At 32.9% G+C, this 24,322-nt stretch overlaps 3 protein-coding genes across 3 annotated transcripts; 1 reads left to right on the top strand and 2 right to left on the bottom strand.

The window, feature by feature from the left end:
* Positions 1-11,849: 11,849 nt before the first annotated feature.
* On the bottom strand, positions 11,850-13,259 carry LOC139484006 (uncharacterized). Its single transcript, XM_071267728.1, has one exon. The coding sequence runs from the start codon at positions 13,257-13,259 to the stop codon at positions 11,850-11,852; it is 1,410 nt and encodes a 469-aa protein (XP_071123829.1).
* Positions 13,260-16,851: 3,592 nt separating this feature from the next.
* Positions 16,852-17,841, top strand: LOC139484005 (uncharacterized). The gene has a single exon (XM_071267727.1). It carries the CDS (start codon positions 16,852-16,854, stop codon positions 17,839-17,841), a length of 990 nt encoding a protein of 329 aa, XP_071123828.1.
* Positions 17,842-18,627: 786 nt separating this feature from the next.
* On the bottom strand, positions 18,628-19,188 carry LOC139484004 (zinc finger BED domain-containing protein 4-like). Its single transcript, XM_071267726.1, has one exon. The coding sequence runs from the start codon at positions 19,186-19,188 to the stop codon at positions 18,628-18,630; it is 561 nt and encodes a 186-aa protein (XP_071123827.1).
* Between the last annotated feature and the right edge of the window lie 5,134 nt (positions 19,189-24,322).

The following is a 24,322-nucleotide window of genomic DNA, read 5'->3' as shown; positions in this document are numbered from 1 at the left end:
CAATATTAAAAGTCTTTTGATATATGAATTTCAAATGGACAAATGATTTAACATTTGCAATTGTTACAAAACAAATTCTTTGCCCTGGCCCTTTGGAAGAACTACACATTACACTGGTTTCCTTCAAATCTGTAACATGTGTGCAAATCTTACATATGTAGATAGGTATATATAAAAATGAAGATGTGGTATGATTGCCAATGAGACAACTCTCCACAAGAGACCAAAATGACACAGAAATTAACAATTATAGGTAAACGTACGGCCTTCAACAATGAGCAAAGCCCATACCTCATAGTCAGCTATAAAATGCCCTGAAATGACAATGTAAAACAATACCTTTAATGTCATTTTTTCGATTGACTTCTCCAGTTCCTCTATCATATGGATTTTCCTTGAAGGTCTTCTGTAGTAGGAACCTATGTAAATTGGGTAGCTGCCTTGAACAGTAAGTGTTGCCCAGACTATCTCACAATCAGTTTTTATTCTAATCTTTGTTGTTATGAGCTAACTTTTAGCGGCTATGAACACTCAACTCTCGCTCTGAATAACATCTAATCTCCGTTGATATTCGCCACCAGTAGCTTCCAATGGCGGATCCAAAAATTTTCATAAGTGGGGGCCAACTGACTGCCTAAGATGGGGCCCGCTCCAGTCACGCTTCAGTGATTCCCTATATAAGCAACCAATTATATAACCAACAAATAAGTTTTCTCGTTTTCATTGTTTTACATTGTCATATCGGGTCCTTTTAAAGCTGACTATGCGGTATGGACTTTGCTCATTGTTGAAGGCCCTACGGTGATATATAGTTGTTAATGTCTGTGTCATTTTGGTCTCTTGTCGAGAGTTGTCTCATTGGGAATCATACCACATCTTTTTTTTTTTTATATTTGAGACATTTTCCTCACTCTTTTTGGTGTACATATGATAGAACACATAGAATATATTTAATTTGATAGTTAAAAGTTTAAGTGCTGATATGAGTATCTGTAACAAAAGTTTTTTACATATAAAATTTTGATATTTAATTATTATTCTTCCATTTCAATTCCAGTAAGATATAATTTAATCAGTGCCGGCTAAATAGCAAATTTGCTATTTTGCCGGTGCCGGTCAAATAGCAAATTTTCTATGTTGCCGGTGCCGGTCAAATAGCCACTACCTTCGTAAAAATTATGCAATAAAAATATCTCAGAATATATATATGCATCCTCTATAAGTAAAACACATCAGTGGCGAATTATGTAAATTCCAACCATTTTAAACGAAATTGACTCAAAGTGTCACAAAAAATGTGCCGTTTTTCACTCAATCCTGCGTTTCTATAATTTGTATTTATACTTTATAAAAAATCGGAAACGGCGTGCATCAGACTTACAAATTCAATGAAAGAGACAGCTTAACAGTCAGTGAAAAAATTATCGGAGTTCTTGAAGCAGAATAAACAACACTTCTATCTTGTGAAAGGACAGGACGGGGACAAGCCATCAAAACACAAGATATTAGATCGATTTCTGTTGAAATGAGCTTCCCATACATTAGTTTTTTTAAAGGTTTTACGGCGGGTGACAAGAGAAAAGGGACGGGAGAAAGGAGAAATGTGTACCCTGTCCGACCCCTCATAAATCTAGAACTGTAAAAGTGACGACATCAAAACTCAAATTTATTCTGTGTTTTTGTGGTAAAAAGCATTATGCATAAGTTTTATATACCAGTTGGTTGAGGCAAACTAAAGTTAGAGAACGGAAACCAATTTTGTAAAATCGGACGTACATTCGGATGGACGTACAAACAGACAAGGATAAAACTCAATACCCCCTTGCTACGGCGGGGTCATGAAAATGTACATTTATGAAATGAAATAAAATAAAATTCCGCGAAACTTTATGAATGGTTTTTGCACAAAGACGTTACGGCTTAACGTGACGTCATATAAATGAAAACTAACAAACTGAAGGTCATAACGTTACTTGTACGATTCAAATTTTGATAAAATTACATCAAAACGGCGATTTTGAGGTAGGTGTTGTTTTATTTTCGATAATATTGTAGTTATCGAACATTGGTTAATCAAAGCAATTCAAAATGGCGGATCCCTCCTTTTTTCAATTATTCGAATTCGAGTTATCTCCCTGTGTACGCAAACCTTACCTTAAGGAAAAGCTAAGGTCTGGAGAATCAATAATTGAAAAAATCATAATTTCTGTTTTATCTGGGTTAAATGACATAAGCCATTTAGAAGACCAAAAACCAAATATGTTCTCCGTCGTTACAAGAATATTTGAATGATGTGTCGTCAGCAAATAGCCGACACAGTGAAGTAAGCTTATCAGCAATATCATTAATATATAAGACAAAGAGAAGAGGTCCCAGAACTGATCCCTGGGGAACACCAGCTGAAACATTACAGAAGGAAGAAGACGAGTTATTTAATTCTATATTCTGTTTTCTGTCGTGTAGATAATCCTGAAATCAATTCAATACGTTTTCGTCAAGACTATATGCTTTCATTTTACATATAAGGCCCCTATGCCAAACTTTGTCGACAGCTTTAGAGACATCACAGAATACAAAACAATTTATATCTGTTTTCCAAGGAGTTTAATATGCAATTATGTATTTCTAAAAGTTGATGGGCATTTGAATTTTTGGGAGAAATTCCGATTGATACTCATAAATTAAGTTATTAGCTTTTAAATGATTGTATAAGTGCTTAAACACAACTCTTTCCATAACTTTTCCTACACCACTAATTAAGGATATCGGTCTATAATTTGATGGCAAAGATGAATCTCCCTTTTGGAAAATGGGTATTAGATTTGCTATCTTCCAGCTAGTTAGGTATATCCCCTCTCTTAAGGATTTATTAAATATAATATGGAGCGGAACTGCTACCTTTTCTGGACATAGCTTTACCATCTTATGACTGATCACATCAGGACCAGATGTTTTGTTTGGATCTAATATCTGAATAATATCTATTATTTCTTTTAAATTTACTTAGATATCTGAAAACTTACTATTAGTTTTTTTTATCAAATTCGGGCAAATCAACATGTTCTTCATCTAGTTTTGAAATCATACTAAAATATATTCGTTAAACAAAAACTTAATTACATTTCTCCTCATCTTCATATACAGTATCATTCAGTTCATTATCATTTATTATATTTTGGAGAGGAGGTATGGTTTCTGAACCTTTTTTGGATTTAATTAACGTTTTCTATAATTTCCAATACGTTTTTGAGTTTGAGGGTTGTTTTGATATTAGACCGTCCAAATTTGTTTAAAATTTTCTTTGGCGATTTTTTTCATATTATTTACAATATTTCTCTGTTTTTTGTACTTCATAATATTATTTTCACAATTAGATTTAATCGCTTTTTTTCTTAATCTGTCTCGAATTCGAATTTCATGTCTTATGTCATTATTGAACCAGTGTTTGTCATTATGTTGTACAGTTACTATTTTAGTAGGAATGCTTTTTTTTAGCTATTTTCAAAAATTCTATTGTAAAACATTTACACATCTCATTAGTGGTTTTACTGTCGGGAAGCATGGTAGTCCAGTCTATTTCGTCTAATATCTCAGCAAATTTGGATGTATCAGCCCGATCGTAAAGCCATATTTCTCTTTTAAAAGATTTAAAGTCGGACATTGGACATTCGAAAATTGCAATAGGTGCATCATGATCACTAATTGCAGTTGGAGTTTTTAGAACATTTGAAAAGGAACATGACATGGAGTCACTTATAATAATTGGATCTAGCAGATCTTGGTAGATAAAGTTTTTAATAATTTTTGTTTTGATTAGATTGATCAAAACTGAGCTTAAAAAATATAATTAAATAATGCTGAATGCATTTAATTTTTTTTTTAAACTGGATTGAAAAGTGTTGATGTCTTTAAATGTTTTATGAATTTGTCGTCTCAGACGTTCGGTCCCAATAGTACCTGATTAAAAATATAGTATAGCTTAAAAAGCTATCCAGTAAATGTTTTTTCTGCAATGAAATGCAATGTTGATTTCCTATGGCGTTGTCAGTTTATTTTCGATTTATCAGTTTGACTGTTCCTCATGTATCTTTCGCCCCTCTTTTCCGTCAACTGTCAAAATCAAGAGAATATATTTTCTTATGAAACCAGATTTGACGTAGTACTATGAATTGGTGGTATTACATCTTTATAGCTAGCTAAAACTCTCACTTGCATACAATTATTTGTATTGACAACAATGTGTGAGCAAAACAAAATAAGTAAAAATGTCAAAAATTGGGCTAAAGCAGACAACATTGTTATATATATTCTTTTTATAAAAAAAACATTAAGCATTTCAACAACAAAAAGATGGCATCTTTAGATTCTAAAGACAATTTTTATAAGCACAAACGAACGACAAGAATACAAAATTGACATAGCACAATAGCACAATGGCGGGATGTACATGTGTAAGTGCTAACCAATTTGCCATATTCAATTAATTTTTCTTAGCATAAATACATGGACAATTTTAAGACGGCATTTCCTTATTTGCGGTGTTTTCTCTTCATCCTTAATTTTAATGCTATTATAGATTTTTAGAAGTTAACTTTTTTTCAAGTCATCATATTTAGAATTAACCATTTCGACAGATCTTTAAAGATTTGTCTAATTTCACGTACACTTTGATGAACACACATTTACAGGTGCCAGCTTTGGTTCCCTCTGACTAACGAACTGGTTTTTTTTTTGTCTTCGTAGAAAACATTCCACACTTCCAGTATTGTAATTTTAGATATAATTCCTGACGAAATAGCATATAAAGAAAATTTCGGCAATGTTTTGTTTTATCTGTGAATTTATGTAACCCTAACTTTTAACCTTCATACTTGAGGAAGGATTACGCTGCTATAGATGAAACGGATGAGGATGCCACTATAACAAAAACACATTTCCATGACCGATTCGGCCTACCAAAGTCATTGATATACATTTAAAATGATGATTTATAATGTTTGAATCTATGACATGAAATCAGACAGATCTCGGATGAATACAAATTACGCAGTAACAGAATTATCCGTGTCTGTTTATATTTATATTTATATTTTTTATGTCCAGTGACTATTTTCAGTGCTCGGATGTATTTTCGGTGATAAATTAGAAAAAGACAAATAATAAAAATACTGACCTCCGAGGAAAATTCAAAACTGCAAGTCCCTAATTCAATGGCAAAATCAAAATGATAAAACACATCAAACGAATGGACAACAAATGTCATATTCCTGATTTCGTACAGGCATTCTCAAATGTAGAAAATGTGGATGAAACCAGGTTTAAAAGTGCTAAATCTCTCACTTGTATGACAGTTGCATCAAACTCCATTAAATTTATAACGATGCGTCTAGAATTAGAACAAAATTCTAAAACATTATACGGAATCAACGCATAGTTAATTGGGTTTTATTTTTGCATTTTTTCATATAATGGTTTACGTTTTCTTATGCCTAAATAACAAATGAGAATTTATATCACATCGATGATAATGGTTTTACAGTAATGCCATTAAAACAGCACTACACAATACCAGGTCGTGTATCAAAAGCATGACGTCAGTTACCACACATTATGGCGCATTTATATTATATATACTGCATGCAGTATATATACTGAATAGAGTAACTGTTTGTTTGTTGCGTATTTATCTAATCACATACATCAAAATCATTTAATTATGTGGAAGCTTGGTATTGATAACAACGTAGATTAGGTATTATGTTATATTGAAGTTTTGTTATTATTTAAGCGTTGCTAAATGAATATTTATTAGATACAAAATGTAGATAAACAATGTATAAAAACTAAATGTTGGATATTTACTTAATCGAATCACAAGGGTTGATAACATGCATTCATTTTTCATTGATTGGCCATAACGTAAATGTTATTTATTTATTGAAGAAATCTGAGGAGGTAAGAAAATAAATGATAAAATAGATATAGGAAGATGTGGTGTGAGTGCCAATGAGACAACTCTCCATACAAATAACAATTTAAAAAGTAAACTATTATAGGTTAAAGTACGGCCTTCAACACGGAGCCTTAGCTCACACCGAACAACAAGCTATAAAGGGCCCCAAAATTACTAGTGTAAAACCATTCAAACGGGAAAACCAACGGTCTAATCTATATAAACAAAACGAGAAACGAGAAACACGTATATATTACATAAACAAACGACAACTACTGTACATCAGATTCCTGACTTAGGACAGGTGCAAACATTTGCAGCGGGATTAAACGTTTTAATGGATCCAAACCTTCTCCCTTTTTCTGAAACAATAGCATTAGAACATTTTAAGACAAGAATTCTTTAACATCTGATGATTTCAGCCTAAAATAACTGCTATTAGTACAGTTTAATAGTATTCTAATACGATATTTATTGGGTCGGTAAATTCGATATGGGGTTCGCTGTCAGTATGTGGTCGAACATGTCAATTTCGACATATTTATGAAATCATACATTGACATTATGACACTAAAGTCTGCCAAGTGTATTTGCCTATGTTTTACATAGTTTTAAAATGCTTGAAATTTTTTTAGTTGTTTTGCATTGCCAGGGTCAAAATAATTACCCTTATCATACAATCTCCTATTTTAACCAATAGCTAAAGATACCAGAGAGATCTTTATTTACGTGATATCCACAAACGTTTACGTTAATGTTGTTGTATTGGGTGCTCTGTCATGGATCTGTTAGTAAGCACATAAGGCATATTTGATGTTTGGTTGTTTGCATTGGTTAAAAGATAAACTACCCAGTAGTTTGCTAGACTAATGATCTACATGCTTATTACAACATTTAAACAGGGAATCTTTCTCGTAATTAATTTGTTCATTTGTTCATTTGTCAATTTATGTTATTCCAAACCTATAAATTAATTGACTCAGTAGAGCATTTTAAGTTAACGTAAAGGATTTTGTGTAGCTAATAAAAGGTACAAAAGTATTATGTCTGTAGCTGTCAAATAGAATTATAGACCCCTTGACATAAAGTTATCCATATTTTGAGTGAGAGATGGGATATTTTTTTATAATGCCCCCCCCCCCAAAAAAAAAATAGAAAAAAAAAGTGAACAACACTGTTAAAATCTTGTTCAGAAATTCTAGGTTGGATTTTATTTTATTTACGTGAGGGGTCGGGGTGACACGGTGTGCTCCTTTTCCCAAATTACTCTTATCTTTTTTTCTCCTAATCTTATCTTAATTTGTTGTCCCCTGTATTTTATTATCCCACTTTTTATAATCCTATATCCAACATCCCCACTTCAAGGTTGTAACCCCCCTTTCTTTATTCCCTTTCATAAGATTATATCATTTTTTGAAGTTCATACTATCGTTTTTCATTGTCAAATTTCGAAAAAAGCAAGATTTATCACAAATATTGATATCGCCGTTATTAGCCATGATCTTAAATTGAAAATCAGTGATCAGATTACACGCGCCCCCTCGGTGCTACTGAAGATAATATTACACACACTATCGAAAGCACATTATATGACATGCTCATTGCAATGGCCGGACAAGTAGCCCTGGCACTATTCTTCCGGCTAGCCGGACAAATAGCCACTCTGTTTTTTTTAACGCCCCCGTCCTCCCGCTCCCCCCCTTTTTTTATATTTCAAGCGTCAGCTTTTTGTGACTGATATTTACTCCTACACAATATTCAAATATCGGTTTGGTTTTGCAAAAGTTTTACCGAGGACAAAAAACTAAATTCAGCCGAGTCCGTATAATTATATAGAAATTACAACATTTTCTTGTAATGAATTTAGATAAGATTAAGAAATAAGATTAAGAAATAAATACTCTATTTTATATCTAAAACACTGTTACACATGCAAGTGTGTATATTATCAGGTTTCACAAATTTATCGTATATGTTTGCATGCGATTTAGAAATACAATAAAACTAACAAATTCATTTATATTTCAATGAAATAGAAGCAATTTAGAAATATAATAAAACTAACAAATTCATTTATATTTCAATGATGTAGAAAATTATTATGCCACATTTCTGAAACATTACGGAATTAGGTACATCTATAGATTGAAATAAACAATTAATTTCCCCATAGGCGACAATGGTAGCCTTTTTCGAGATACAGACTTTAGAAAATTGATTTTTTTAACGAATCCTTGCTAGAATCAAAGAAAAGTTATTAGGACAGTATTTTTTGGTCCCAAAAATATAGGTTCGCGTTGCTTTTCTCAGCGTATTTTCTACTTATCTCCCATGCCTATCAATTTTGCCCTTAAAAATACGTGTCTTGTCCTAGCGTTAAAAAGTCATCTCAGTGCCTCTAGGGCTACGGAATAATTTTTATTTTGCCTTTTGTATAAAGCAGAGTGCACGAAGTCTCTAAAAATAAGAAATAACGGGCGCACATATCGACCAATCAGGATTAGCCATACTCTTAATTCTAAATACCATGTTATGCTCATAAAATGGCTGCGCCCATAAAATCTAATGGTGTATTGTAACCTATAGACAGATTTTTTTCCTTTAACTTTAGTAATGGTGATACATGTTATCGTTATAGATTTTAGTAAAAAACTATTAAAATATTGGTAATTTAAAATTTGTTTGAAGATACTAATGTTCAGTGGCAAATATTTCATGATGATTAATAGGAGTAGTCATCCCTATGAGACTAGACCACTTTTTCCCCATAGACCCAATGTTAAAGCCGCCATTTTGTTTGGTGGAGGGAATTTTCGACAAGGGTCAAGTGGTCATTTTTTTTTATTTAGTAATATAATTAGGGAAATGTTGTGTTTTCTTAATTGATAATTAATTATGTCTTAATTAATAATTAATTATGACAATTAATAATGTAATTAAGTATAATGATTAATTTTTAATCAAATATTTCGTGATGACGAAGTCTAATTCATATTAAATTGATTAATTTCTACTCGGGTAAATAGGGTTTGACCCAATTAATTAATCCAGACAAAACCTTTTTTTGTTGTTGTTGATGACCAGTTAAAGAATAAACAGTATGCCATCCTTTGTATTTCAAAACATGTACAGCGTATTCCAAAATATTTTCTTCAACTTTGCCGTATTTTATATGACCTACTAAGTGAACCGTACATTCAATGTTTACATGAGTATAAATAGATGTTTGTGTAAATGTTATTTTCATTGACAGTGAACGTTTATTTATTTTTTGTTTTTTTTTGTTTTGTTTGACCATGTTAAACTGACGCTATCAATAACTGGATTATACCGGTTTATACCAATACATAGATAAACAAATTTCAGACCGATTCTCGCAATGTATCTTTTTTTTTTAAATTAAGACTTAATAAACAAAGAAAATACACACAATAGACCCTCACACACACACACACACACAAACACACACAAAACACCGTATAATGTAATTCATAAAGAAGTATAAAAGAAATCGGTAGACCTGACCAAAACCGACACGATTTGTTGTTGTTTTTACAGAGAGATCCCCCGTTACGATAATAACTGGTCACTAAAATTAATCCATGTGAAATAAATGATAATTATTAACGCTAATCAATTCCATGAATAAATATTTAACGTTATCCGATAATTTGGGCACATCCATCAATTTTAATCATGTTAAAATGTGATTTTCTGGTAGCAGCAATAAAAACACGACTTATCAACATGGCGGACATATTTAACTGATCAGGTAAAATTTAGGGGAAAATGGATCAGTCCAATTTAAGGGGGATTAAGGAGGATATGAATGTTGATTTCTTATTTAGATCTGTGTTAAAACGATTTTTTCGTGATTGTTTTCTACATAAGTGTAATAAAATGTCATAATTTATATTGTTTGTTATGTAATTCCGTATTTAAATGGATTTTTAATTTGTGAACATCAGAGTTGTTTTCCCTATTGGTGAACTGGTCCACGAACCACTATAAATACGACAAAACTCAGGTGAGTTCATGTCTCTTGAGTTCCAAGGAACCACCACGTCATTTCGAACTGAAAATAGTTGTAAGTATTTAAACACCGTAAAATATTCTGATATATGGAGATAAACTAATTTTCTTTAACTAGAAAGAGTAACTCCGTTCCAATGGCAGAGAGTGTGGTCCTTTATGCTCGCAATTGCCTTGGAATAGATATCAACACGCCACCTCTGTTGATATAAGGGTGCTTCTTAAAGGTTATTAAATTCTTAACTTAATTAATGAACATACGTATTTTAATAAGTAATAATTATATTTCAAGGTTAATATACATGAACATCTAGAGTAGATTTCCACGTGCATGTATGTGAATGAGGCTCTAGTTGAGGTCATTTAGCCAATAGCGGATGTTTGGTGCTTGACATGACCTGTCCACTGTTATGAGTCTGACTATTCATCCGATCCTACACATGCATGGTCTCGTTTATCGAGGGGAGACTCCGCCCTTTTAGGAGTCAGCGTGAAATCTTCTGAACGTTTCTCGTAAAGGGCATCAGAAATGTTTAGATTTTCATGTATATTTATCTTTTTTATGATTATTAGTTAATATTTTCGAGAAAATACATATACTATCAATAAACAAAAATGTTTGGTACAAAAAAAAAATAATATACACTGTGAATTTGATATTTTTTATTTGTAATACAATTATAAAAGAAAACAATTAGATTAAAAGTCTTTAACATCACTGGCTTTCACCCATGAATTAAACTTGGTTGGCCAATTTAACCATTTGATATAATATTGTTTATAGGGTCCTCTTCCTTTTGTTTTTAACACTTTCTCAATTTTCCACAAGGAATTGTTTTTGACGTTTATTTGTTGGAGTTCAGATTGGTAGTAGGATCCAGAAATTTCATCTCCATGGTAATCTTTGATGCGATATAACGGTGTCATGCTTCTCCAGAATCGTCCGGATATCGTGAATACCTCACCCGTTCATTTTTCGTCATATTCCCGAGAAAAAATATTTCTCAAATATGTAAGTCTAACCCGATCGCCAAGTTTAAACCTGAAGTGGTAAATTTTCTTTAACTTTCCAGAATGTGGTCTTGAAAAATATTTCGATAAGCGGACCGTTTCAGCATTTTCTTTTTTTACTTCTATGGGTGCCATGTCGATAGTGCTATGAATAGTGTGGTTGTATCCATCTGCAAAGCTTTGAAGCTTGTCTATGTATCTGTAAGACTGATTGTACGAAAAGTAGCGATATATTTTCGCTTTTATTGTTTTTATAACACGCTCGGACACTGATGCTTTGACCTCATTAAACGCATAAAAATGATTAATCTCTTCCTTTTTAAAAACTGTCTGAACTCTCTTTGCCTTGAACTCCTGTCCCATATCCGTTCTTATTCTATTTGGAACTCTTCCTGTTTTAAATATGTCTTGAAATGCAGTTGCCACGGACTCGCCTTTTTTATCTTTAAGTTTTCGTAACCATAAATACTTTGAAAACACATCGATGACTACCAATACGTATTTATATTCTTTGTTGTGTTTTGAAAACTTCACCATATCCATAAGGTCAGCAGACCATTGGTCATCTATGCCAGCAACAACAATTTCCGTTCTATTCGGTTGTCTCCTTAATGGTCGTTGTAAACTGTATGGTTCTTGGCTTTGTAACCATTTTCGTATCTTATATTTACTAATTTTGTACTTCCCTTCTTCTTGTACATAATTATAAAGTTTGTCTGGTCCAGAAAAACTGGCAGGATTTGACGGAATGAAGTAAATTTCCTTTAGATATTTCTCCCATGCAGACATGTTGTCAACACAATTATCAAAATGGATATAATGAAACGCGTGTTATACAGTACGTTATAAAGGACTAGTCTTCCTCTTGTATATCTTCGTCAGTGTCCTCTTCATCATCCTCATCGTCATTATCCTCAGTGTCAGTATTTATTTCAAAGTAATCATCATCAAATAATTCATCAAATTGATGTCGCTTTTTCATGAGAATACGCCGAATTTGAGTTTCGTAATCTGTATCGTTTTCAGCAATATCCTGAATTTGTTGTACAATGTCAGAGTGCACTTTGCTTTCATCCAGGGGAACTATCAGTTTCAACAATTTAGCATAGCGTTTAAAAAATTGACGTGGAACAATATGGCTTATTTTTTCATTGCTTCGTTGAATTGCATCTTCCTCATTCATACCTTCTTTCACGTACTTGTCATATTTTGTATCCCAAGTATCTTTCGCTGTATCAATGGCTTCATGTAATAGGCTTTTATATCCTTCATTATCGTCCATATTAACATCTTCACTACCATCGTCTGAAACACTATCATATTTAATCCATTCTGAGGTTGATATTTTTGAAGGACTTTCATTTCCTAGGTCTTCGTTGTCTCTTTTCCTTTTCAAATATTCGTTTTCTGGACACCAATGTTTGATATGTCTTTGTAAATCGTGCATGCTGTCAAGCACTACTCCACAATCGTCACAGGAGGGCATTTTTTCATACGTCTGTTCACCAGGACCGTCTTCGTAAGAATAAGGAACGGGTGAATGTTGGACTGTTCTTATATCATTTGAAGTAGGAATGACTTTTTTGGTCTTTGCTGATTGTTGCTGTAAAACGTTTCCAAGCAGTCGGTTCGGTTCGGGTGTCGTTGGTTTTAAATCCAGAAGAAGATAGCCAAATGGTTGACTAGTTGATTCTTCAAATTTTTCTAAAAAGTATGGTCCTTTTCCAGGATACATTTGTCTGCCTAAAGTCATTATCTGTTGTTTATCGACAGGGTTGTTAAATAATACCAAGTAGTGACAATTTCTTCTCTGTGTAGGATCTTTACTGAAGTAAAGATTTTGATTTAATACTACAACTGATAGATTTCTATGATGGCTACCTTCCGTAAACAAGTCTGTGATTCTAGGATCTTTTGCTGATGTTGACATTAAATCGTCCAAAATTATCATATTTCTTACACTTGGGTCTATATAACTATCCTTCTCTAAATCAACTGGTATTCCTTGTATAAATTCAACATATGGTCTAACCGTCTTTTGTATTTCGTCGTAGAGTGGTTGCCAACGTCTGTATAGCCATAGTATTCTGTGAATAGTGGGCTGAATCAATCTTAAATTTTGAAGAAGTTGTTTCACAAAAAATGTTTTGCCACATGATGTTGGTCCGCTCACCGTCATCGTGAATGGATGTTTAAAAACAAAGTGTTCTGTTTCCTCCTTCCGAGGCGGCGGTGTATCTTCATCACGCGGCAGCGGAGGCATATCCTCATTACGCGGTAGCTGCTGATCCCCCCTTTGCGGCGGCGGCGGCGGCGGCGGTGGAAGTGATGTTCCTTCCCTCTGCGGCGGCGGCGGCGGCGGCGGGTCTTCATGACTGCTCTGCGGATATGGTTCAGTGATTCCATGTTTGTTTCTATGATGTCGAATCATAACGTCTTTTCCAGAAAATTGTAGTTTACATACGGGACACGTTTTATCGTCCATCTGTTCTCTCACGAAGGCAGCTGTATACTGATATATCTATCCAGTGTTTCAATTTATATATTTATTTTTGATAATACGGCATTATGGGTAAACATACTACTATTTAAGATAATTTGTTTTTTCAGAATCCATTCATTTACATTTAAACAACAAGGAAAGAATGATGCCTAATAGATTTCAGTGTCAACAATGTGGTGCATCATTTTCCAAAGTTGGGATGTTAATCAATCATCGTCGACAATTTGGACATAAGGATACTTTTCCATGTACAATTTGTCAGAAAACGTTCGGCCGAAGGGATAATCTGGATCGTCACATGCTGAGACATCGGGATGGGTCTTTATTCCAATGTAACACATGCGGTCTATTGTGTTCAAGAGTTGATAGTCTACAGCGTCACACAGAAGAAAAACACACCCAGACTGGAGGAGGATCAAAAAGAAAAGCCATGAATGATGAAAACCCAGTCTTAAAGCGACATATTACAAGGAAAGACAACCCGGAACAGTTTTATGACCTACGTGTATTGTCAACTCAGCCTATACCTAAATTCAACACCACAACGACTCGTTACAAAGTATCATTCAAAGAATTAGAAGTGCAGGATTTACCACAGATTTTGAAAACTTTACGACTTTTGTTTGGATCCATTATCAATAACATAACAGAGTTTATGCAATCAACAGATCTTATACGACTGTCAGTTCAATGTCCTGAGCTGGACTTTCCTATAACAATACCGTTTATGAAAGTATCTCAATTGTCCGTTGAAACATTACTACGTGAAATAGAGAGGGTATTGCAGTCGTATGAACAATTTGTTTTGGATGATTCACTTGAAATAGAGATGACACACGTTGAACTCCCTGTTGGTGGAACAAGAAATCAAGGAAAATACGTTGATCTTGAGCGATTTATGAAAACTAAGCAATGTATTCTTACCATAAGAAATAAAGATGATCTATGTTGTGCCAGGGCATTAGTTACCGCAAAAGCAAATCTGGACAAACATGAGAAATGGAACAGTATTCGTCAAGGTAGAAAAATTCAAGAACATCTAGCAACTGATTTACATACTCGTGCACATGTTCCTCTGCATAAATGTGGAATTGAAGAAATCAAAAAGTTTCAAGCAGTGATGTCAGAATATCAAATACATGTTGTTTCAAAGGAACACTTCAATGGAATCATATTCCAAGGTCCAGAGGCAGAAAAAAAGATTTATTTGTATTTTCACGACGAACACTTTGATGTGATTACTAGTATGCCTGCTTTTTTATCCCGTAATTATTATTGCCACACATGCAAAAAGGGATACCAGCATAAAGAGGAACACCGTTGCAATAACATTTGCACATCATGCCATAAAATCCATGAGAAAAAAGATGACGACTGGATATACTGTAACGACTGTAATCGTCATTTTATGGTGAAGAATGCTATAGACTACATGCACAGACTACAAGGAAAGGAAACTCAACATGCAAATCATACATTAGATGCAAGATTTGCAGTCAAACTATTAATAAGAAAATGCACAAAAAAGAACATATATGTGGTGAGATATATTGTAAGACTTGTAAAGATTTCTACGAAGTTGGACATCTCTGTTTCATGTTGCCGGTGGAAGGTGACAAATTTACAGAATACACTCTAAATGACGATATGGACACTGTAGATGAGGATGAAACCAAAAACCAAGTTTATATTTTCTTTGATTTCGAATGCACTCAAGACGATTTAGTTGAATGTGAAGACGGGTTTAAGACAGAACGAGGCACCTCGAAATGCAAGAATTGTAAAAAATCTAAATGTGGAACTTATGAACACAAACCAAACTTATGCGTTGTACAACAAGTATGCTTAGAGTGTTTAAAAGAGGATCTGACACCACTTAGTGTATGTGAAAGTTGTGGAAAGAATGAACTTATTTTCAGCGGAATAAATACGACATATGATTTTTCATGTTTTTGTCAATGGCTTTTTTCTGGAGAAAATAATGGAGCCACAGTGATCTGTCACAATTTCAAAGGATATGATTCGTTTCCCATTCTACAATACCTGTACCAAAACGGTGTTCTCCCACAGATTGTTCCGAGTGGGGCAAAAAACATGTCTATCGAAGTCCCGTCATGCAACATACGTATGATTGACTCACTTAATTTTCTACCCATGGCGCTTTCAAAACTGCCTAAAATGTTTGGTATCAAAGAACTACAGAAAGGATACTTTCCACATCTGTATAACAGAAAAGAAAACCAGACAAGCGTTCTTAATCAGCTGCCAGATGTCAAGTTATATAACCCAGACGCAATGAAATCAGAGGACAGAGAAAACTTTCTTGAATGGTATCAAACTAACGTGAAAGTCATGTTTGATTTCCAAAAGGAACTTTTGAAATACTGCCGATCTGATGTATATATAGTAAGACGATGTTGTTTAAGGTTTCGAGAATTGTTTATGTCTATGACTAAATCAGCTACTGGAGATGGAGGTATTGATCCGTTTGAAACTTGTATTACTATAGCTTCTGCATGTAATTTGGTGTTTCGCACTAAATTCTTACGTGCTGATACTATCGGCATCATACCAGCCCAAGGATATCGTCCTGAAGAGAAACACTCTGTAAAAGCCATACAATGGATTAAATATATATCACAAACAAAGGGGGTGGATATTCAACACGCTCGAAACGGTAGAGAGAAGATAATTGACCAATACAGAGTAGATGGGTTTTATGAGAACAGCGAGGGTGAAAAGATAGTATTGGAATATCATGGGTGTTTTTGGCATGGATGTCCAACCTGTTACACACAGCATACCATCAACACTGTCAATAAGTTATCAATGGAGGATTTGTATCATCAAACTATGGAAAAGAAAACCTACATTGAAAAACAGGGTTACATACATGCATTTGGGAATGTGAGTTTGACAAACATATCAGGGAAGACGAAAACATTAAAAAGTTCATCGACTCCTTGGATATTGTTACTCCATTAGAGCCAAGAGATGCCTTTGCAGGAGGGAGGACAGAAGCCTTTAATTTATATCACGAATCGTCCTTTGATGAGTCTATCAAATACTACGATGTAACCTCGCTTGACCCGTACATAAACAAAACGGGCAAAGCTGTAATAGGGCATCCTAGAATAGTAACAGAAAACTTTGATGATCTAACGATGTATGAAGGACTAATCAAATGTAAAGTTTATCCACCTAGAAGCCTACATATCCAAGTGTTACCCGCTAAAATTAACAACAAACTGATGTTCTCCTTGTGCAGAACATGTACTGAGATAAAACAGCAAACAACGTGCCGTCATGGCAATGGTCTTTTACCGGAACATGGGTGACAGATGAGCTAAAGATGGCAGTAAATAAGGGATACATACTAAGTACAATATATGAAGTCTGGCATTTCGATGAAGTTGCGCAATATGACCCCGTTTCAAAAACAGGAGGCATTTTCACAGAGTACATAAACACTTTTCTGAAGATGAAGCAAGAGGCAAGTGGCTGGCCTAGTTGGTGTATGACCAAGGAACATAGGCAACATTACATTCAGGATTACTATGAGAAAGAAGGCATTCTACTCGATTACAATAAGATAGAAAAAAATCCTGGGTTACGCGCACTGGCAAAACTAATGCTAAATAGTTTTTGGGGTAAGTTTGGACAGCGAACAAATTTACCACAGGTCGATTATGTATCGGATCCTTCTATATTTTTCGATATGCTGACCAGTGATCAACAAGAAGTTACAGGTGTGAACTTTGTAACGGATGAAATGGTGGAAATGCGTTGGAGGAATAAAGCAGAATTTGTTGAGTCATCAAGAAGAACTAACGTCGTGTTAGCGGCTTATACAACTTCTCAAGCTAGACTCAAATTATACAGTTATTTGGAACAATTAGGACAGCGGGTGCTTTACGCTGATACTGATTCTATTGTTTTCACTGTAAAGGAAGGGGAATGGGAGCCGTCTTTAGGGGACTACCTCGGAGATCTTACGGATGAGGTTCCCGAGAACAAGATTACACATTTTGTAACAGGTGGTCCAAAAAACTACGCATACAAATTGCATAAACCTGATGATAGAGGAAATCAAACAATTTGTAAAGTTCGGGGTGTAACGCTAAACTATAAAAATGCTTTAAGTATCAACTTTGAAACAGTGCGTGAAATGGTTACTAATGGCAGCCTAGATGACAAAATAACTGTTTGGGACGAGAACAAGATTACAAGAGACAAACAGAACACTAGAATCATAACAAGTAGAGAGAGTAAAGATTATAAAATTGTATTTGACAAAAGAGTTATCACTGAAAAGTTCATTACAAAACCTTATGGATACTAGAATGTGTAGCTTCTTAATCTTTTATAGATGAATGTAATTAAAATATGATTTAAACAAACTGTTTGCTATTTTGTTTATTTATTTACTGCGTATATATAACATATACCGAAAAAATATTCAAACAACAATGAAAGCACAAAATAAAACACATTTATCTTCAAATCTTTAAGATTATACATACAAGAAGCGAGGATCTCATTTTTACTATTTAGATTCGACTTAATTAACAGATGCAATCATCTTTAACTGACCACCAAAAAATAAAATCACAAAAATATTGAACTTCTAGAAATTCAAAAAGAAAAGTCTCTAATCAATTGAGAAAATAAAGAAAAACAAACACACAAACAAATGGATATCTATCTAATTAATTAATTTGATGATCAAATAACTTAATTAAATTATTTTGTTTAATTGTAATGACAATGTCATATATTTGTATGTTTGGTCGATTAAACCATCAATTAAAATTCTGATACGCCAATTAACCAGACATGGGGTCAATTACATTTGAAAGTAATTAATTACATTCAATTACAATTACAAAATCTTCAATTAAATTACACATTACATTTGACTTTTTTTACCAATGTAATTAATTACATTCCAATTACTTGGCAAATGTAATTAATTACTTCAATTACATTTGAAAGGAAATTTAAGATAAAACATTGAAAACATGCATTTATTCTATGATATGTACATAAGTATTATACATTGCTCTATAGTTATAACAATTAGACAGTGTTCAACTAGTATATACATTTTTGTATTGTGTCATATAACTTATTTAAGCATTTTCCCATTACATTTGACCATCATCAGCTTTTCAAATGTTCCATCAGCCAGTCTGCACCTTTCCGGCCTAAATGTTTTTCCAGCAGTGCTAAATAAGCGTTCAACTGGTGCAGATGTGGCTGGAATAGCTAAATATTGCACTGCTAACTTAGCTAGACGTGGTAAACGTTGACAGTTACTATGCCAATACAAAAGAGGGTCTTTTGACATATCAATACAATTATCTGACAAGTAATCATCCATTTCTGAACTTACAGAAATCCCTGAAGGGTTTCTTTTTCTTTCCACTGATGGGGCTGGCATGAAACTGAAAAGATCATCATTTTTTGCTCGCTTACATGGGGGAGAATTTTGATCACAAGGGGGCTCAGATGATGTAGGGACTTGACTAAGTTTGTCCTTAACAACAGCTAAACACTGATCAATCTGTTCAGTTTCACACCATCTGGTCTTAAATCTTGGGTCTAAAAAGCTAGCAAGAATATATGCTTCATCCTCTACAAACTGAAACAATCTTTCTTCAACAGAAGATTTCAATGATTTTATCATTTTACAATTATAGTCAACTGATATAAGTTTTAACTGGTGTTTTAATCCAAGTGTTACAGGAATTGGCAAGCTAGCAGTTTGTAAATGATACAAAAAAAGAGCACTATTTTTTATTTTTTGAAATGATTTTCATTTTTATCCCAGCTTATTCAAATTATTTATCTTAAATAAGTGATTTAGAAATCTGACTTCTTAAAACAAAAATACACTTTAGTTTTAATCACAACTAATTAATTTAATAAACAAAATATTTTCCAAATTTAAATGTAAGCTATTAGAGGATATAAGATAAATGAAATCTGATTAGAAATGAAAAAGAAGCATTATGAATTTATTAATTTTTAAAATTCTTATATAGTATTACCTTCATATGTGTAACAAAGTTGGATGTAACTTTATAACTTCCACTAATGAGGGTGCCACAATGCATACATTTTCCTTTGAAAGTATTTTCATTTTGGAAGTCATCAGGAACAGTAAAATGTTCCAGTACACTCTTGGAGCTCATTTTTAAATCTGATAAAATGTTTTCTTTCAACATTCATATATATAGTGAACAAATTTTGCAAGTGAGATTTTGTCATATGCATTATCCCTTCAAGAATTTAAACATGTACCTATAGGCCCTAGGGGTATATTTATCTCTCTCTAATTAGCCTTATATCTGTTTAACATAACTGTTATAAAAACAGTCATTATATAGTTTGTAATAAAACAAATAGCCAGAGGTTATATTTATTGGTTATTTAAGTCCTTGAATAAAGTTAATTATGTTAAATCAATGTCTTAAAATATCTATCTAAATCTACTAATTAAGGTCAAGACAGTGACTTCCTAGTGGTTTCTTTTAAAATTATGGCATGTGTCTACATTTTTTTTTATCATTCAATACAAAATGAAGAATCTACCATGGTTGTGTTAATACAGAAAGTATACTGTAAAGGCTTTTCTTTGTCAGCTTACAACATTTGTTAAGATTATTGCTTTTAATAATTTTTTGAGAAAACACAAGATTTAATCTTTTGATCCAAAATTTCAAATGTAATTGACTTGTAATTGAAAAGTAATTGTCAATTACAGGCAATTTTGGCTATGTAATTAATTACATTCAATTACATGTAATTGAAAAAATGCTCAATTACACATTACATTCAATTACATGATAAATTGTAATTAATTACAGTCAATTACAATTACATATTTCAATTACCCCATGTCTGCAATTAACTGACCAAACAACCATGGTCTAAAACTATAATCAATCAATATGAACATTTGACCAATGTCGACGCTACATAGTAATTAGCAATTTAATTAATAGACTTAGTAATATTATCACTTGTCATAACTAATTATTAATTAAGGAAACACAACATTTCCTTAATTATATTACTAATTAGAAAAAAATGACCACTTGACTCTTGTCGAAAATTCCCTCCACCAAACAAAATGGCGGCTTTAACATTGGGTCTATGGGGAAAAAGTGGTCTAGTCTCATAGGGATGACTACTAATAGGATTGAAATGATTTAAAATCTAGAAAATATTTCGCCCGAAACGTATAAACTTCAAGATCAACATTATAAATAATAGAAATTAATATATGTTTTAATTTTTAACAACATCCCTCAGATTAAAAAATCATATTGTATTTGTCATTCTTAATCGTATATATATCAGATTTTTACAACTTACATGTGACTTTCTTTCTCTTTTAATCTCAGATGACATGATTTTCTTTTTTTGTTTTCTTCGTTTTACACGTTTTCTGCTTTCTTCCCAATACACATCAGGAAATAATCACAAAAATGACCATCCCATTACATTCAGATTTCTTATAAACTTAATTATCATAGCAACTATCTTAAAAATTTGTCGAACATATGGTCAACCTTATCAGAATGTGCTTGATTAACAGACTGGCTGTATCAAATATCACTCTGCATATAATTGATTGCTTAATTATTATGTTTCACAAAGTTTAATGAATAAAGTTATTATAAATAATGATTGCAATAAATTAAAATTTTTAACCAGGCAATCTATGTTTACGATATACATTTTTTTTATTACAGTAAGGATATTCCAGTATAAATTTTACCTGGCTTATATATAGAATATAATATATGACCAACGTTTGCCCAGCATTGGCCCAACATAGAGTTGTAAATGTAATTTCAGTTGATAAACACTTTCGGTATAACATTAACTTTTTATAAAGCCTACAGCAATCGAAATTATCCGCCTCCCAAGAGAAATAAAGCGTAAAATATTTCATAATCAATTTTTATTAACGAAATTTCATATCGGCCCTTTGTTGCTTCTAACATAATGCCAACATTTGCCCGATTATTCATAACCAACATGAGATAATAATATGAATTTACAACAACAGACCAACGTTGGGCCAATGTTGTTCAGCCAACATCAACGTGCGACTAACGTACCGACAATTTGCCAACGTTGGGCCTATGTTGTGCAGCCAACATCAACTTGCGACCAACGGACCGAAAATTTGCCAACGATGGGCCAACGTTGTGCCGCCAACACCAACGGTCGACCAACGGGCCGACAATTTGCCAACGTTGGCCCATTGTTAGTCTGATGACTGGGATAATACCAACAATGGTCATTTTTGCAAAAATTCTATCAAGTAAAGGTTTAAATCCTTACGTTTCATGCTATTCAACAAATTGACACCATCAAATCATTCAAGGAAGTTGCCAAAGTACAAATTCTGATTTCACCCCTTATGTCCGAGACCACAATTATTTCGTAGTGCATTTCTTTTAGACAATAAATGCAAATTAAAAAAATCCCACCTGCGCTTTATCAATAACATTTTTACATTGTGTTGTACTATGTTTTGGACAAATTATATCTTATATCTTATAAATTATAGAAAACTTCATCGGCTCTAACTCAAAATATAGACAATTTTATGTTAAAGGGGTCTTGAAATATTTTGACAGCTTCCGAAGTGCTAATTTTTAACCTTTTTTCAACTGGACCAAATCACTACTTTACTTTAAAAATCATTACCCAAATCTTTAATGGTGGTCTCGGACCAACAAAACAATGCATTTTACATGTTTGTTCGATAATAGATATATGTATCCCATTTTGACACTAAAATGTTTTTTTTTTTATTTTGAATAGAGAACAAATACTTCTCAACAACCTTCTTGTTTTACTACATGTTTGTTATCAATTGATCATATACATCTAATAAATGAGATTCAACTTTGTTTTGATTTTTAGTTATGTCGAATTAAGTGAGAGATTTAATACATTATATTGCCTTTGGTTATAAATTGTATTCCAAATGCAGTTTAAAACCTGTAATAACTAAAGGCGGATTATCCAAACAGTTGACAGTTCTTGCAATTAAAATCACACATACAATGTATTCCCTTTTCCCAAGGTCTATTTTTAGTCGAGTATATTTTCGACCTAAGAATACTATATTCTTCCCTTAATTAGTTTTAACTGCCTTCAACAAAAGTTTAAAGGTACATTTTTTATTGCATCTACATAATTTCCTTGACGACGTGAAATGAAAACAGTGTAAGAGTAAACATGATATTAAACAGATTACCGCAATTTTTATAATATGTTGAAACAGATTCAGTACATGTGTATGTGTTTAAACAAATATGCAAAGATACATTTTATCCAATCAAATTCTAAGCCCACATCATGTTCACTGATATTCTAATATAGTATATGAAGTTGTATTGAGTGTAATATATCACGGAAGGTAAGAATTAAAACTTTCATTTACAATAACAAAAAAAGAAAACACATTTGTGAGGACCGTGCATAAAATTCCGGCTTCTAAATAATAAAGCAAAAAGCAAAAAGAAATTTGCACACAGAGTTGATAAAGCAGATGGTTTTTAACTGAGTTAAATTATGTTGACGTGTTGATATGCCTGCACCCTACCTTTTTTTTTTATTATTCTTGCCAATTTGTTTCATATATCCTTTTGAGACTGACTTCATACAGAAACCTTTTAGGAAGAAAGAGAAGAAGTAAGCAATTTTCTTTAATTTTACTTTTCGCAATATAGATGATGTTCACGCACTAAATAATTATAATCCAAATTTGGTGAAAATGTTTAACGCATCTATCCAATCGAACTAGAGATAAAGGATATATCAGATACAACAGAGTCTTCCTCGTATCTTGACTTACATCTGGAAATTGACAATTAGGGTCGGTTGAAAACAACACTTACGACAAAAGCGACTATTTCAGCTTCCCAATTGTGAACTTTCCATGTCTACGAAGTCACATTCCAGCGGCATCCATACGGAGTATATATCTTACGATTGAAACGATATTACCGGGCTTGCATTTTCTATCATGATTTCCCTTATAGAGTGTTGCTGTTCACAAGGAAGCTATTTTCAAAATGGTGAAGTTGAAATTATCCCTTCACAAATTTAACGGACGTCAACACGAGTTGGTGAACCGTTGTAAAATATCCGTTTCACAGATGATATCGGATATGTACCTTCTGTCGTAACTACAATAATTATCTATTTCCTATTGCACGAATGTGATCTAGAAAATTTACCAAATGTGTAAATAGGTTAACAACACGACGTTGTTTTATGTATTTGTCTTCCCCAACAATCGGTTTCAAAAGCACATGATAAAAGATAATATATACATACAAACGCTCTTGACATATTTCGTTGCCTTTCCAAGAAAACAAAGACAAATGTGTTGTATGATGAAGTGAATCAATACATTGGTTATACAGATTTTCAAAATCACAATTAATCGTCTTGTATTTTTCACTTTTCCTAATTCTTTATATTAAATATATAATTTAGTTTGTTATTAATCCAGATTACTCTATTTTAATACCAAATGCAATTTCTGTATTGTTTGGCATTAATGTATGAAAAACAGACAGTTTAATAATGCTTTTATACTATTTATCAAAAGGGTTAGACTTGCATTGATAAAAAGAATACAAGGTGAAAAGTTTGTAAATTTGTGCAGCTTTCAACAATGGGGATTCTACTATTACTAAGATTTGAATGAAAGTAATCTGTTACAATTTATTAAAAACGAGGCTGTTTAAGCATGCCGAATACAAGGGTGTAGATAAACGTTTTTT

Source organism: Mytilus edulis, chromosome 8 (genome assembly GCF_963676685.1).
Source record: "Mytilus edulis chromosome 8, xbMytEdul2.2, whole genome shotgun sequence".
Taxonomy (NCBI): Eukaryota; Metazoa; Mollusca; class Bivalvia; order Mytilida; family Mytilidae; genus Mytilus; species Mytilus edulis.
The sequence above is the reverse complement of the archived record's forward strand: the minus strand, read 5'-3'. Positions and strand labels throughout refer to the sequence as shown.

Excerpts from the sequence above, each read along its gene's own strand:
- LOC139484006 (XM_071267728.1), bottom strand. The coding sequence starts at position 13,259 with ATGCCTCCGCTGCCGCGTGATGAAGATACACCGCCGCCTCGGAAGGAG.
- LOC139484005 (XM_071267727.1), top strand. The coding sequence starts at position 16,852 with ATGGCAGTAAATAAGGGATACATACTAAGTACAATATATGAAGTCTGG.
- LOC139484004 (XM_071267726.1), bottom strand. The coding sequence starts at position 19,188 with ATGATAAAATCATTGAAATCTTCTGTTGAAGAAAGATTGTTTCAGTTT.